The 14,663-nt window shown below is 38.6% G+C and overlaps 1 protein-coding gene across 1 annotated transcript in view; it reads right to left on the bottom strand.

Moving 5' to 3' along the window:
• LOC150076513 (muscle calcium channel subunit alpha-1-like) overlaps positions 1 to 14,663 on the bottom strand; it is a 1,171,392-nt gene that overhangs the window by 177,456 nt on the left and 979,273 nt on the right. Inside the window, exon 34 of the mRNA XM_090387375.1 lies at positions 8,716 to 8,843. Coding sequence (XP_090243501.1) covers positions 8,716 to 8,843 — 128 coding nt within the window. The remainder of the gene's footprint in view (positions 1 to 8,715; positions 8,844 to 14,663) is intronic.

Genomic DNA, 14,663 nt, shown 5'->3' with positions numbered 1-14,663 from the left:
TGACAACCCTGCCAACCTTTGTATCGTCTGCAAACTTGGACATTAAGCTTGATATACCATCATCAATATCATTTATAAATACAGAAAACAATAATGCACCCAACACTGAGCCCTGAGGGACTCCACTAATAACATTAGTCCACGATGAGCAGTGTCCATTGATTACCACTCTCTGTCTTCTCTCCCTCAACCACCCCTTTATCCATAGCAGCAATTTGCCTCCAATGTCACACTGCTCCAATTTGTGTAGCAGTCTTCCATGTGCAACAGTATCAAAAGCCTTTCTAAGATCCAAGTATATAATATCAAAGTTATTACCTGCATCCAGTTCTTTTGTGACTGCATCATAGTATCCAATCAAGTTGGTCAGGCAAGACTTCCCCTTAACAAAACCATGCTGTGTCTGAGCTATAACTGAAGTCTTGTCTAAATGATCCTGCAGTGCTTCTTTAACCAGTGCCTCCATTAATTTTCCTGGAACAGAAGTTAAGCTCACAGGTCTATAATTACTTGTGTCAGCCTTTGATCCTCCTTTGTGAATTGGGGTCACATTTGCACATTTCCAGTCTATGGGTACCTCCCCTAAGTCCAAGGAAGCTCTCATAATTATGGCTAATGGTTTGCTTACTTCCTTTGCTGCCTCCTTTAATATAACTGGATAGATCCCATCCACCCCGGGTGCCTTTCTTGTGTTTATCTTCAACAGTTTCTCCTCCATTTTACTCCCAGTTATTTCAAGATTCTGCAGCTTACTGCTAGAGTTGAATACACCTCTGGCATTCCCCTCGCTGAATAATTCCTCATGTGTGAATGTTGATGCAAAATATTCATTTAGTTTGTTAGCTACCTGAGCAGGGTCATCAACAGTTGACCCATCAATATCAAGTGGACCAATCTGATTCATCCCCTTCCTTCTAGAGTTTACATAAGTAAAGAACTCTTTGCTGTTTTTCTTTGCATCCCTTGCCAAGGATTTCTCGTAATCTGCCTTCGCCTGCCTAACCTCCTTTGTAACTTGGTTGCATATCAACTTGTATCTATCATAGGCTTCTGTGTCATGTGTTAATTTGTAAGTATCCCATGCATTTTTCTTCTCTGCCATATGCCTGATTAGTTCATCTGACATCCATTTTGGCCTAAACCTTGAACAATATTTCCTAGTTGGTATGTAAAGCCTAGTAGCTTCCAAGACTAATTCTTTGAATGCTTCCCATTTTGAATTTGCTGTTGGCAACATCATCAGCTGGTCCCACTGTATAGAATTTAAATACTGTCTCAGTCCATCGTAGTCGCCTTTATGGAAGCAATAACCCTTCCCTTTATCCCTAATGGTAGTTACCTCTTTGAGTAAATCCCACTTCAGCACACTGTGATCGCTGCCACCTAGTGGTTCATTTATCTGCAGATTCTTAATGCATGAATAATCACTGCTGATAATCAAATCAAGAGTATTACTCCCTCTAGTTGCCTCCCGAACATGCTGATGTAGAAAACAATCATCCAATAAATCCACAAAAGCCTGGCTAGTGTGTGAGTGACCACCCCCCAAATTCCAGTCAATATCTGGGAAATTAAAATCTCCCATTATAAGACTCTCTGATTTACTGGCCCACTCTATTTCCCTGTACAGTTTCTTATTATACTCATCAGAGTGATTAGGCCTATAGCACACTCCTACTCTCAATTTTGATCTCCCAATGCTTATGTCACACCAAACTGACTCAACACTGCACTGTCCAGCGATGTCGACTGGCTTCACTTCCTTGGTTTTTATGTGTTTCTTAACTAATAGCATAACCCCTCCCCCCTTCCTATCCTGTCTATCCTTTCTGTAGACGTTGTACTCCCCAAATTGCAGTTCTGCATCCCTTATATCTGTGTGACACCACGTCTCTGACATCCCAACAATATCTGCCTTTGATGTTTTGAGCAATACCTCAAATTCATCAAATTTATTTACTAAATTCCTAGCATTGGTGTACACGCAAGTATACCTGCACCTGTTTCTATTCTTAGCTACCCTAACACAACCCATGTGTTTACTTGTACCGCAATGGCTCCCAGCAGTCTCTGAAATATCATGCATCTTGTTTTTCAGGCTTCTGCTCATTCTAATAGAAGCAGTGCAAGAATCTCTTTCACCTCTGCCAGTGGCTACTGTCAATCTATTGGTCTTTGTCTCCCCGCAAGCTAGCAGTTTTCCGACCCACCTAACACTGCCTCGATAGCATCAGCAAACATTCTTGCACCCTTTCTATTTACGTGTATCCCATCCCTGTAGAAGCAATCTCTCCTGTCAACAAGTACAGTCCAGGCTGAAAAAAATTCTACCCCTTGAGCCTTGCACAATCTTTCCATGGCCGAATTGATTGACAAGGCTCTCATCATATACTCCCTCCTATCGTGTCTGGGGAGAATTGCAGACACTTTCTCTCACAGGGTCACTGAGTTCACTTTGCATAAATAGCTGTGATCCAGAGTTGTGAATTTATTTGTCACAAAAGTTTATACCATTCTCTAGATAACAAATGTCAGATTTGGGATATGATGATATATGTTCAAGAAAAACTGGTGTAAGTAGTAATGGTAGTTAATGTAAATGGACCTTATAGCTGAAGTAATGTTGTTGGGATACACAATAGTCTGCTTATTCATCATGTTGATGAATTCAGTTGCTACATTTATGAAACAAAAGTCATTAACAGTCATTAACACAATGTAGAGGTTCCTTCCACACCACACCATGAAAATAGAAAATGTCATGGCTTTCTTTTTACTACACTTCTACAAATCCAAGCCCACTATACATACAAAGATAAAAGTTCGCTGAGCAGTTACAGATGGGCTGCCAGGCCAGGTCATGGAGTCTTGTCAATGATATATAGGAATTTTGCTAGCAGGAACGCTATTTATTTTTATTTTTTGGTTTTTTTAGTAGCATTAGCAACTAAGGCCATATTGCTCCGGGGATATGCAGTGGTCATTCCCTGACCTTTCAGCATCCTCCGTATTTGGTGGTCACGGGCTCACACCCCGGTCTAATCAAGAAGTGTGTGCTATGCACCGCTGCTCCTGCCCACCTGGCTATGGAGGTGGCTTGTTTGTTTGTTGTTTGGTTTTTAGGAGCATTAGCAACTAAGGCCATATTGCTCCGGGAATATGCGGTGGTCATTCCCTGACCTTTCCGCATCCTCCATATTTGGTGGTGACGGGCTCGAACCCCAGTCTAATCAAGAAGCATGTGCTACGCACTGTTGCTCCTTCCCACCTGGCTACGGAGGCTGCTCTAGCTAGCAGGGACAGGGAGGTGATTATCCCATTGTACAAGGCAATGGTAAGGCCACACCTAGAGTACTGTGTGAGATCTGGAAGCCTCATTTTAGGAAGGTTGTAGAGTTGCTAGAACGAGTACAAAGAAGGGCAACAAGACTGGTGAGGGGAACAAAGGGGTGCTCTTAACAAGAAAGGCTTAAGTTCTGCAAATTGCAGTTCCTGGAGAGTAGGCACCTGCGAGGTGATCTGATTGAGATGTATATAAGAGGCCGCCATAGCCTAGTGGTCAGGCGCGTGGGTGCATAAGTACACGTGCCTTGAGTGACCAGGGTTCAAGCCCGTGACTGCTGAATATGGTGCTGTTTCTTGTATTCTGTCTATCTTGTGAACTCCTCTGATCATTTGGTCATCCCGGAGTATAAATAGAAAATTTATTTATTTATTTATTTATAAGGCCTTGAATGGGTTGAGCAAGCTGAATGCTGATGGGATTCCTCCTCCTCTTGTTCAGATTAAGAACCTGAGGGGGCACAGATTCAAATTGAGGAAGGACAGTTGTAGAATAGATGTGTGGAAATTTGCCTTTAGCCAGCGGGTAGTTGATTGGTGGAACAGACTTTGATAGGTAGTGTCAAATGCTTTTTTATAGCTCTATAAACCATTATCTGACGATTTTTAATAAAAGCACTGCATATGGCAAATCAGCCTTCATTATAAGATCAAAGGAGAACTTGCACTGACAACCATGGATTTCGGCTTATTAGGCTTTGCAACAAGGATCCAGATTAGGCAACATTTAAATTATATGAGTGGTTGATTGCTGGAACAAACTCCATCTCATTTTGTGGAAGTGGATAGTTCAAATAAATTTGATGAAGAACTAGACAAACTATTGGAGGGAATAGCATTAGCATTAGTAGAGGCATATGATGCAAGAAAGCAAGCTTATGCAGCATCAGCAAAGAAAAAAAAAAAAAAAAAAATACTTCCATTTCACCCCTCTGTTCATTCGACATACCTGTCCAGCTGAGCCTTAAATTTATTTAGGCTATCAACTTCCACAACAAGGGATGGAAGTCTGTTCCACCAACCAACTACCCGCTGGCTAAAGGCAAATTTCCGCACATCTATCCTATCTTCCCTCAATCTGAATTTATGCCCTCTCAGGTGATTATTCTGAGCAAGAGGAAGAATCCCATCAGCATTGAGCATGCTCAATCCATTGAAGGCTTTATACACCTCTATCAGATCACCTCGCCGGTACCTAGTCTCCAGACACTGTAATTTGCAAAACTTAAGCCTTTCTTCGTAAGAGCAACCCTTTGTTCCATTCACTAATCTTGTTGCCCTTCTGTACTCGTTCCAGTAGCTCTACATCCTTCTTGAAATGAGGCCTCCATACCTGTATACAGTACTCAAGGTGTGGCCTGACCATTGCCTTATATAAGGGGATAATCACCTCCTTATCCCTGCTAGAAAAATTCCTGTATATCATTCACAAGACACCATGAGCTACGCTTGCAGCCCATCTGCACTGCTCAGAGAACTTCATATCTGCCTGCACAATTACCCCCCGGTCCTTTTCATTCTCTACCACTGACAGTGTAGTACCACAGAGTTGATACATTGCGCTGGGGTTGCTGTTTCCCATATGTAGTTCTTTACATTTGTCAATGTTAAACTTAATTTGCCACCTCTCAGCCCATCTGCTCAACCTTTCCAGATCCTGTTGCATCAGCATAGTGTCAGTAGTGTCCTTAACAACCCTGCCAACCTTTGTATCATCTGCAAACTTGGACATTAAGCTAGATATACCATCATCAATATCATTTATAAACATAGAAAACAATAATGGACCAAACACTGAACCATGAGGGAATCCACTAATAACATTAGTCCACGATAAGCAGTGTCAATTGATTACCACTGTCTGTCTTCTCCCCTTTAACCATTGCAGCAATTTGCTTCCAGTGTCACACTGCTCCAATTTGTGCAGCAGTCTTCCATGTGCAACAGTATCAAAAGCCTTTCTAAGATCCAAATATATAATATCAATGTTATTCCCTGCATCCAGTTCTTTTGTGACTGCATCATAGTATCCAATCAATCCAATGCCTTTGATGTTTTGAGCAATACCTCAAATTCATTTACCAAACTCTTAGCATTGGTGTACACGCAAGTATACATGCACCTGTTTCTATTCTTAGCTACCCTAACACAACCCATGTGTTTACTTGTACCGCAATGACTCCCAGCAGTCTCTGAAATATCCTGCATCTTGTTTTCCAGGCTGCTGCTCATTCCAATAGAAGCAGTGCAAGAATCACTTTCACCTCTGCTAGTGGCTACTGTTAATCTATTCGTCCTTGTATCCCTGCAAGCTAGCAGTTTTTGACCCACCTGACACTGCCTCGATAGCATCAGCAAATATTCTTGCACCCTTTCTATTTAAGTGTATCCCATCCCTGTAGAAGCAGTCTCTCCTGTTAACAAGTACAGACCATACTGAAAAAAATTTTACCCCTTAAGCCTTGCACAATATTTCCAGGGCCGAATTGAGCGAGAAGGCTCTCATCATATACTCCCTCCCATTGTGTCTCGGCAGAATTGCAGACACTTTCAAATTCAACCCTAATTCACGGCTTTTTTTCAACAGTGACCTGTACTTGTTAAGTAATTCTGCCAGTCTCCTCCCCTCTTAATGTCATTAGTAAATAAATGGGTGAAACGAGAAGATTTTTTTTCCTTTCTGATTGATGCTGTATAAACTTGCTTTCTTGCATTATTTGCCACCAGTAATACTAATACAAATATTTTTAAGCCTACTGTGTGAAAGTAGTAGTAGTAGCATGTGATGCAAGAAAGCAAGTGTATCAGCTTATGCAGCATCAGCCAAAAAATAAAATAATATAAAATAAAAAAATTACAAAACAATCCCTCTAAAAGTTTGTCCAGTTCCTCCTTAAATTTATTTAACCTGTCAACTTCCACAATGACAGATGGAAGTTTGTTCCAGCAATTAACCACCCGCTGGCTAAAGGCAAATTTCTGCACATCTATTCTACAGGAAAGGGAATGGTATGCGGTTAGATGTTAACTATGATTTAAAGGAAATTAAAAACACCACACAATATTGTGGGTACAATGTGTGGTGTAACAGTATTGTTACACCACACAATAATTTTAAATATTTTTTGAAGTGAATCTCATCAATTTACATTTATTACTTTGGTGTTGTTTCAAGGCTCAATTTAACCACACATCAGGTTTATAGGGGGAGTCAAAACAAGACAGAAATCAAAATCGCAAAAGTATATTATATATTAAAAATATGTATAAATATATATATATAGCAATATATATAATAAATAATATGTACATGTAGGATTTGGGGCTAAACAGCCTCAGGCTGTGGGAAGAGTTTACTGTCATATAGTTAGTGCATTAGCATTATTTCTGTTTATAGAAATATGTAATCCTAGGGGCTCACATCTGGTGAGCATGGGATTGGCACATCCAGGGTCTCCTCAGTGATTCCCTTCTACTTCTGACTCTTGTGTTTTCCTCTCTCTCTCTCATGGTAACTCAGAATTTTTTTTTTTTTTTTTTTTGGGTGCTGCAACAAAAGCCTCAGGCTTCCTTGCACCCTATGGCTAATAATAATACTACTACTAATAATAAAACGGCTGCCTATCTATTTGATATAGCAGTTCCCAACACTGGCAACCTCCAGAGGAAAAAATCCATGAGGAAATCCATTTCCTTTTCCATGAGGAAAAAATCAGGAAGTACACGAACCTAAGACAGGAGATCAAAGAGATGTGGCATATGCAACAAGTAATGACCATCCCAATCACTGTGTCAACCACTGGTATGGTGCCAAAGACCCTGCATAACAGCCTAGCCGCAATAGGTCTCCCAGAGAACATCTACAAGGAACTCCGGAAAGTCAAAATTCTGAACATCTGTAGGATAGTCAGGGAGTTCTTCGATCAAAGGAAATACCAGGCATAAGAACCACCCTGTGTACTTGGTAGCAACACCCACCATGGGGTGGAACACCCACAGTCAGGGTGAAATAATATGAGAGCAATAATAATAATAATAATAGCATAAATATATGTTACCTAAAAATATATATTTTTAGGGAAGAAGGGGCAGAGAGAGTGAGAATGGGAACTGGAGGATCTTTCTCAAGCTTCAGGAAGGCCACAATAGTAGAGTGGTTCCAGGAAATAGAATAAATTTTTTTCTTGAACTATTTGATTATAAAAAAATCAAAATTAAATGTGAAGCTTCATCATCAAGATGCTTTTTATATGATATGATAAATGACGCATGGCCCAATACTCTGTTGTACTGTTCCAAAGTTCTGAAAGTTGATTGTGCATTGTCCTTTAGGCGGTCTTCAGTTTTTGGAATGAACATACAAGAATAAGCTAATAATTTTGAGACTTTAACAAAAGTTTTACCCACAGCATCTGCTCAGTTGGTGGGAATAAATAGTTCCATCCTGTTCCAGGAAAAAAGACTGATTAAGACATGGTTGTGAAATTGATGGAAAGTTGTCTAATTTTTTCCCACACTGATCTAGAGTCAGTGTTTCTATTGATGACTGAAGCAAAATGGATCCAGGATTTCTCCTTGCCTTGTTTTCTAATTAGGAGCTCTTTTGCATTCAGCTTCTTATAGTTAATAAGATTAATGACAGTTAAGGTTTGGGTTAAATGGCACATAGAGACAGAAACATTATAGAAAGCAATTGCCAGGACAGAAAAATAAAAGAAATTTTCAAAAAATAAATTAATTAAAAAAAAGAAAAACTAATGTGATAGACACAAAATGATTTTTCTATTACACCAGTTAATATAATTGAAATAAGTGTTTAGTTACAAACTTTTTTTTTGAAGTTGGAATATTTTAAATCAAAATTACTTTTTATGTTGTGAATATAAATAAGAATGTAAATATGAGAATAAATGTGTTTGCACTGCTTATTTTGCTATGGACTATAGTTAACTAAATTTCATTTACAATGCCAGAACTGGGTATATAATGCTAAACCCCAAATATATTTATGATAAAAGGTTAGAACACAAAGCACAAAGGTTGGTTAGCATAAAAAATGTGGTGATATTCATCTGAGGAAATATAATAATCATTCACTTCTTCAAAAAAAAAGAAAATAAATAAACTGATATTTTTAATATTTCATAGACAATTAAAATTCCATCTTGTTTATACACACACTAAAAGGAAAAATCAAGCCAGTACAGCAAATGAGCAAGTAACTGACGGTAATGTCTTTATATAAAGCATAAGGGGGGGAGAAAGAAATTTATCAAAGCATTAACAAGGAATTTATATTCAGAAGAAATTAAGTCAAACTTTATAAGTATACCAAATTAATTTAAAATACCTCTACCATACTGTTATACTTACTTTGCATCTGGATCATATTCAGACCAAAGGCGTACAAACTCATCGAGATGATGTGGTCCCAAAATTGACCAGTCACGAGTAAGGTAATCAAAATTATCCATAATTACAGCAACAAATAAATTAATTACCTATTAATGAAAATTTAATGACCTTCAGATAAGCTTGGAGAAAATACATATTTATATCTATCATCTGTTTCCAAACATTTAAACAAGAAAATCAAAAACGTATAGAAATTATTTATAAATACAAAAAGGCATAATGTGATTAAAAATAACATTACCAAGAGCAGTTACTTTAATAGATACTAGATTAGTTTTCTACATAAAACTCATAACTAAACCGACTAAAAATAACTCGGGGAAGTGAGAAAGGTTTGACATAGTTTAAATAAATTTTCTGTTTATACTCCGGCACGACAACCAAGTCAGTAGAGTTTACAATAAATCGTCAATACAAATATTTATCGTATTTAGTAGTCATGGGCTTGAACCCCGGTCCACTCAAGGAACGCGTGCTATGCACTCTCGCTCCTGACCACTGGGCTACGTCGGATCTCTTCTTTCTAGATAGATTACCCATATCTACAATACCAGATAGGAGTTTGTCCCAATAATCAACCACCCTCTGGCTGAAGGCAAATTTCTGCCCATCCAACCTGCAACCATCCTACCTCAATTTGAATTTATGACCCCTTGTGCATATAGTCCATGCAAGAGGAAAGATTCCATCAGCATCGAGCTTAGTCAATTCATTCAAGCCGTTAAAAACTCAATCAGATCTCCTCACAGGTGCTTAGTTTTTAGATGATGCAATTTGCAAAACTGAAGCCTTTCATGGTAAGAGCACCCTTTTGCTCCCCTCCACAATCTTGTTGCTCTTCACTGCACCCAATCCAACAGATCAACTTTTTTTTATAAAATGAAGTTTCCAGACCTTATGCAACACTCAAGATGTGGCCTAATCATTGCTTTATACACACACTGACCAAAAAAATATGAACTTTTATACAGTACAGAATCAGGCCACCTGTGTTTTGAATAACAGCAAGTGTGTGGCATGGCATGGATTCTATAAGGTGTTTTAGTGCATTTTGGTCTAATTGTAACTATTCTTCCAGCAAAATATTATTACTATTATTATTAGCTACATGGTGCAAGGAAGCCTGAGGCTTATGCTGCACCGGCCAAAAAAAAAATTCCCGAGTTACCCTGAGAGAGAGAGAGAGAGAGTCAAAAGTAGAAGGGAATCACCAAGAAAGAGAAGAATGATGATATGATGATATCCAGCTCAGGACCCTGGGTGTGCCAAGCCCATACTCACCAGATGTGAGCCCCTGATATCATGCAACTATGAGAATGTTGAAGGAAGAGGACTTCATTGTTGAATAGTGCCCTCCAGCATAACCCACAAATTCTCAAGAGGATTGAGATCAAGTGAATGTGTGTGAGCCAGGAAAGATGGTGGATATCCTCTAATTTTTTCCTTTCCCAGCGCTTATGTCACACCAAACTGACTCAAGATTGCATTGTCCACCCACATCAATTGGATGCACTTCCTTAGATTTTATGTGTTTCTTAACTAACAGCATAACCCCTCCTCCCTTCCTGTCCTATCTATCCTTTCTGTACACATTGTACTCCCCGAATTCCAGTTCTGCACTGCGTATGTCTGTGTGACACCATGTCTCTGATATCCCAACAATATCTGCCTTTGATGTCTTGACTAGCACTTCAAGCTCATCGAATTTATTAACTATACTCCTAGCATTGGTGTACATGCAAGTATACATGCACCTGTTTCTACTCTTAGTTACCCTAACACAGCCCATGTATTTACTTGTTCCACTATGACTCCCAGCATTCCTGAAAATTCCCATTGCCTTGCTTTCCAGGCTGCTGTTCAATTGCATTTCAATAGAAGTGGTGCAAGACTCACTTTTACCTCAACTGTTAATCAATTAGTCCGTGTATCCCCCCCAAGCTAGCAGTTTTCCCACCCACCTAACTCTGCCTCAATAGCATTAGGAAATATTCTTGCACCCTTTCTATTTAAGTGTATCCCATCCCTGTAGAAGCAGTCTCTCCTGTTGTACTTTGACTACATGTTCATTATGAGAGCCTATTCCCATGAGATTTCATCTGCTATGTGTTGCCCTCGATTTGACTTTCCTCTTTTTTATACCAATGTGTTGTTCTTATTCATCTTGTATACATTATTACAGTTCATTAATAGTTCTTGCAGTAGTACCCATATACAGTATAAGACTATGTATTAATAAAATTTTCCATGTAGTTAACAGCAAGCTGTTAACTATATTTTCCATGCAGTTAACAGTATAAGCAGATGGCAGTATTACAGCTGTGTTTGACTGATGTGTGAGAAGACAAAATGGTTGATTCAGCAGAACTTTCCTGACCCTGAAAACTGTAATAAATTAATAAATCTACATGAAAACAAAGTCCATGGAAAATAACTGGTTTGGTTTGGTTTGTATTGGGGTTTAGTGGTGCATGGACTTTATGGGTCATAATGCACCAGTTCTTATGGTATGGTGTTTTTCAGAGGTGTTTACTTTTAGATTTAAATTGCTCCTTTAACCTGATTCGTACTTCATGGGTTAGTCTGTTGCTTACGTTGAGTTCTTTAGAGGAGGTGGTATAAATTAATAGCTTTAAGGAAGGTGAAAACATCTGTGAAGTCATCTTTATCATTCACGAGGTCCATTAGGGTAATGGTGTGATGTGTCCTATAAATATCTTTGAAGGCTTTTTTGCATTCAATTGCATATGTAGGACAGTCTATTGATATGTGTTGGACTGACTGGATAGTGTCACAACTCTGGCACTGTGGTGATTCTTCTGCTCGCAACAAGAAAGAGTGCGTAATATGGGTATGTCTGATTCTTAGTCTGGCCAGTACTGTTTCTTCTTTTTTCGACTTTCGTGTAATAGAAACTCAGTTTTCGATATTCGGCTTCATTTGGTACAATTTGTTTGTAGTTTGCCGATTCCAAATTCCTTGCCATTGTAACTGTCAAGTACACCATATCGCAGGCTTGTAATTGGAATACGGCACTGATATATCTTCTTCAATCTGTAGTATGGCTTTTTATGCTGACTTGTCTGCTGCTTTATTTCCAGCAATCCCTGTACATCCTGGGATCCAGCAAAAAAGTGTACCTATTCATTTCTGGCTCAGTCAGTTAGTATTTGTTGTATGTGCAAAATAATTGGGAGTTTGGGTGTACCTATGTTTTGCATGGCTTGTAAGGAACTCAAAGAATCTGTATATATTGCACTTCTCATGTAACTCTTACCTTTTACATGAGTTAAGGCTATTTTTATTTCATATAATTCTGCTGTGTATACACTGCACTCTCTTGGTAGTTTTTGCATTAAAGTAATATCTGGGAATACAGCTGCTGCTCCCACTAAAGTGTCTGTTTTCAAGCCATCTGTGTATATTGGAATATTATCAGGAAATTTAAGTCTGTGAGCTGTATTTAACTGTTGGAAGATTGTTGCTTGTTGGTAAATTCTGGAAAAAGAAATTTGTATTTTGACTTGAATGATTGGAAGGTTCCAATCATATGATTATGATTGGAAGGTTCCAATCATAAGGACGTTCTGGATAAACATAGGAAGATTGCCTCTGAGTCCAGCACGGTGCATATCTCTTAGGATTCCATATCTCCAAGTGGTATCATAAGCTTTTTCATTGTCAAAAAATACTGTAAAAGTATGTTGTTGCTTTTTTTTCCATTTCTGAAAGGAGAAGCCACATATTGCGATATGCAAATCCCATGTGAGGAGTGTGAACTGGCAGGTGTGCTACACTGTCTATTATAAGGTTATGTACTGCTAAAAAGTCTTGCCTTCTGATTCCCAGGGGTCGATTTGCTTGTTGGTGATTCTGGTAGATATTTCTGAAACATGGATCAAAGACAGTCTCCCAAGTAGGATGTCCAGGCACAGGTTTTATTTTAAATGTATAATCCACCACCAGTTGTCACCTGAGTTAAAGGTGGTTCTTTGACTTTGGCATAGAGATTATATATGGGAGAGGTATGAGAGTAGCTATACACAGTGAATTATGATGAACTACATCCAGCCATTTCAGAGCTGTTTTCCATGCTGAATCATACACTGGGGTTCTGTAGTCCAACTCTGATCTAACTAGTACTTTGTATAGGTTTAATAAGGAATATCTGAAATATCTGCTTTTGGCTGTGTTGGTATATTCTGGCCTTCTAGTTTTACTTCAGGATCAGGGTGGACATTTCTTTTGCAACAAAAATGTACACATATTGTTCATTGTGTTGACAGCATTCATTGTAAGACAACAATATAAGTAAGACAATGACAGCATTCATTGTCTTACTTATATTGTTGATTGCACATTGCAACTGCCTCTTGATAGTTCTCATGTTCTGTGACTAACTAGAGATACTAAAGTCATCTATATAAAGTGCATGTAAGACTGAACAAGGGAGTTGTTTTGTGATAGAATTAATCTTTATGGCAAAAAAAGAAGTGGCACTCAAGACTGAGCCCTGTGGGAAGCCTTCTTCTTCTTGATGGTAAATTCTGGAAAAAGAAGTTTTTATTTTGACTTGGAAGGTTCTATTCATAAGGAAGTTCTGGATAAACATAGGAAGATTGCCTCTGAGTCCAGCATGGTGCATATCTCTTAGGATTCCATATCTCCAAGTGGTATCATAAGCATTTTCACTGTCAGAAAATACTGTAACCGTATGTTGTGATCTGATAAATGCATTTCTCATGTTGGCTTCTATCCTAACTAGGCTAGTGTAAACCTGTGATATCTAAAGCCACACTGTGCATTTGTGTAGAAGTTATTTTCTTCTAAATAACATATCAATGGTCAGGCCACACCTTGAGTATTGCATACAGGTCTGGAGGCCTCATTTAGGAAGGACGTAAAGTTGCTAGAACTAGTACAGAGAAGGGAAACAAGATTGGTGAGAGGAACAAAGAGGTTCTCTTACCATGAGAGGCTTAAATTCTGTCAGTTGCAGCATCTGGAGACTAGGCACCTGCGAGGTGATCTGATTGAGGTGTACAAGGCCTTCAATGGAAAAACGGGCTCAATGCTGATGGGATACTTTCACTTGCTGAGATTAAGAACCTAAGGGGGCATAGATTCAAACTGAGGAAAGACAGTTGTAGAATAAATGTGTGGAAGTTTGCCCTTAGTCAGCAGGTAGTTGTTTGCTTGAATATGTTGTTGTAGTTGATAGCTTAAATAAATTTAAGGCTGAACTAGACAAACATTTGGAGTGACCAGATGGGTGAAACGGGATGGTTTTTTTTTTTTTTTTTTGGCTGATGCTCCATAAGGAAAGAAGGCTTTCTTGCATCATATGCCTCAACTAATGCTAATGCTAATAAAACAAAATAAAACAAGAAAAAACTCAGTCAATCTAGAAAAATCACTCTAGGAACTCACAGATTGCTTGGCCACAGAAACACTTGGCACCAGGGCTGTTAGTCCAAGAAAAATTGTGCCAGATGTTACTGGGATTAGTTGTTCTCCTAGCTTTAGTTCTGGTCTGGGTGCAAGTTTCTTTTTGGACAAAAGTGTATTCCAATTGTCTTTTCTGGAAAAAGAAAAGACAATTGGAATACGCTTAGAGAGTTGAAAGCCACTGTTCTGGGTCCATGTTATTGATTGCAGTTGGCACTCTATTGTTCTCATATTTTGCGAGTGAAAAGAAGTGCTGAAATTGTTAACATAAAGTGCTGCATCTATGGTAATTGGTATTTGTTTAGCTACTTAGTTGATTTTTTATGGCAAACAAAGTAGCATTGAGTACTGATCCCTGTAGCACTCCTTCTTGTATAAAGACCTGCAATAGTGTGGTTATTATCCTAACTTGGAAAGTTTGTTGTTGCAAACAATTTCTGATATATATTGGGAGATGT

The sequence above is a fragment of the Mastigoproctus giganteus genome, chromosome 13 (assembly GCF_048544385.1).
Source record: "Mastigoproctus giganteus isolate SK-2022 chromosome 13, ASM4854438v1, whole genome shotgun sequence".
NCBI lineage: Eukaryota > Metazoa > Arthropoda > Arachnida > Uropygi > Thelyphonidae > Mastigoproctus > Mastigoproctus giganteus.
Note: the sequence above shows the minus strand (reverse complement) of the source record. Positions and strands in the feature narration are given on the sequence as shown.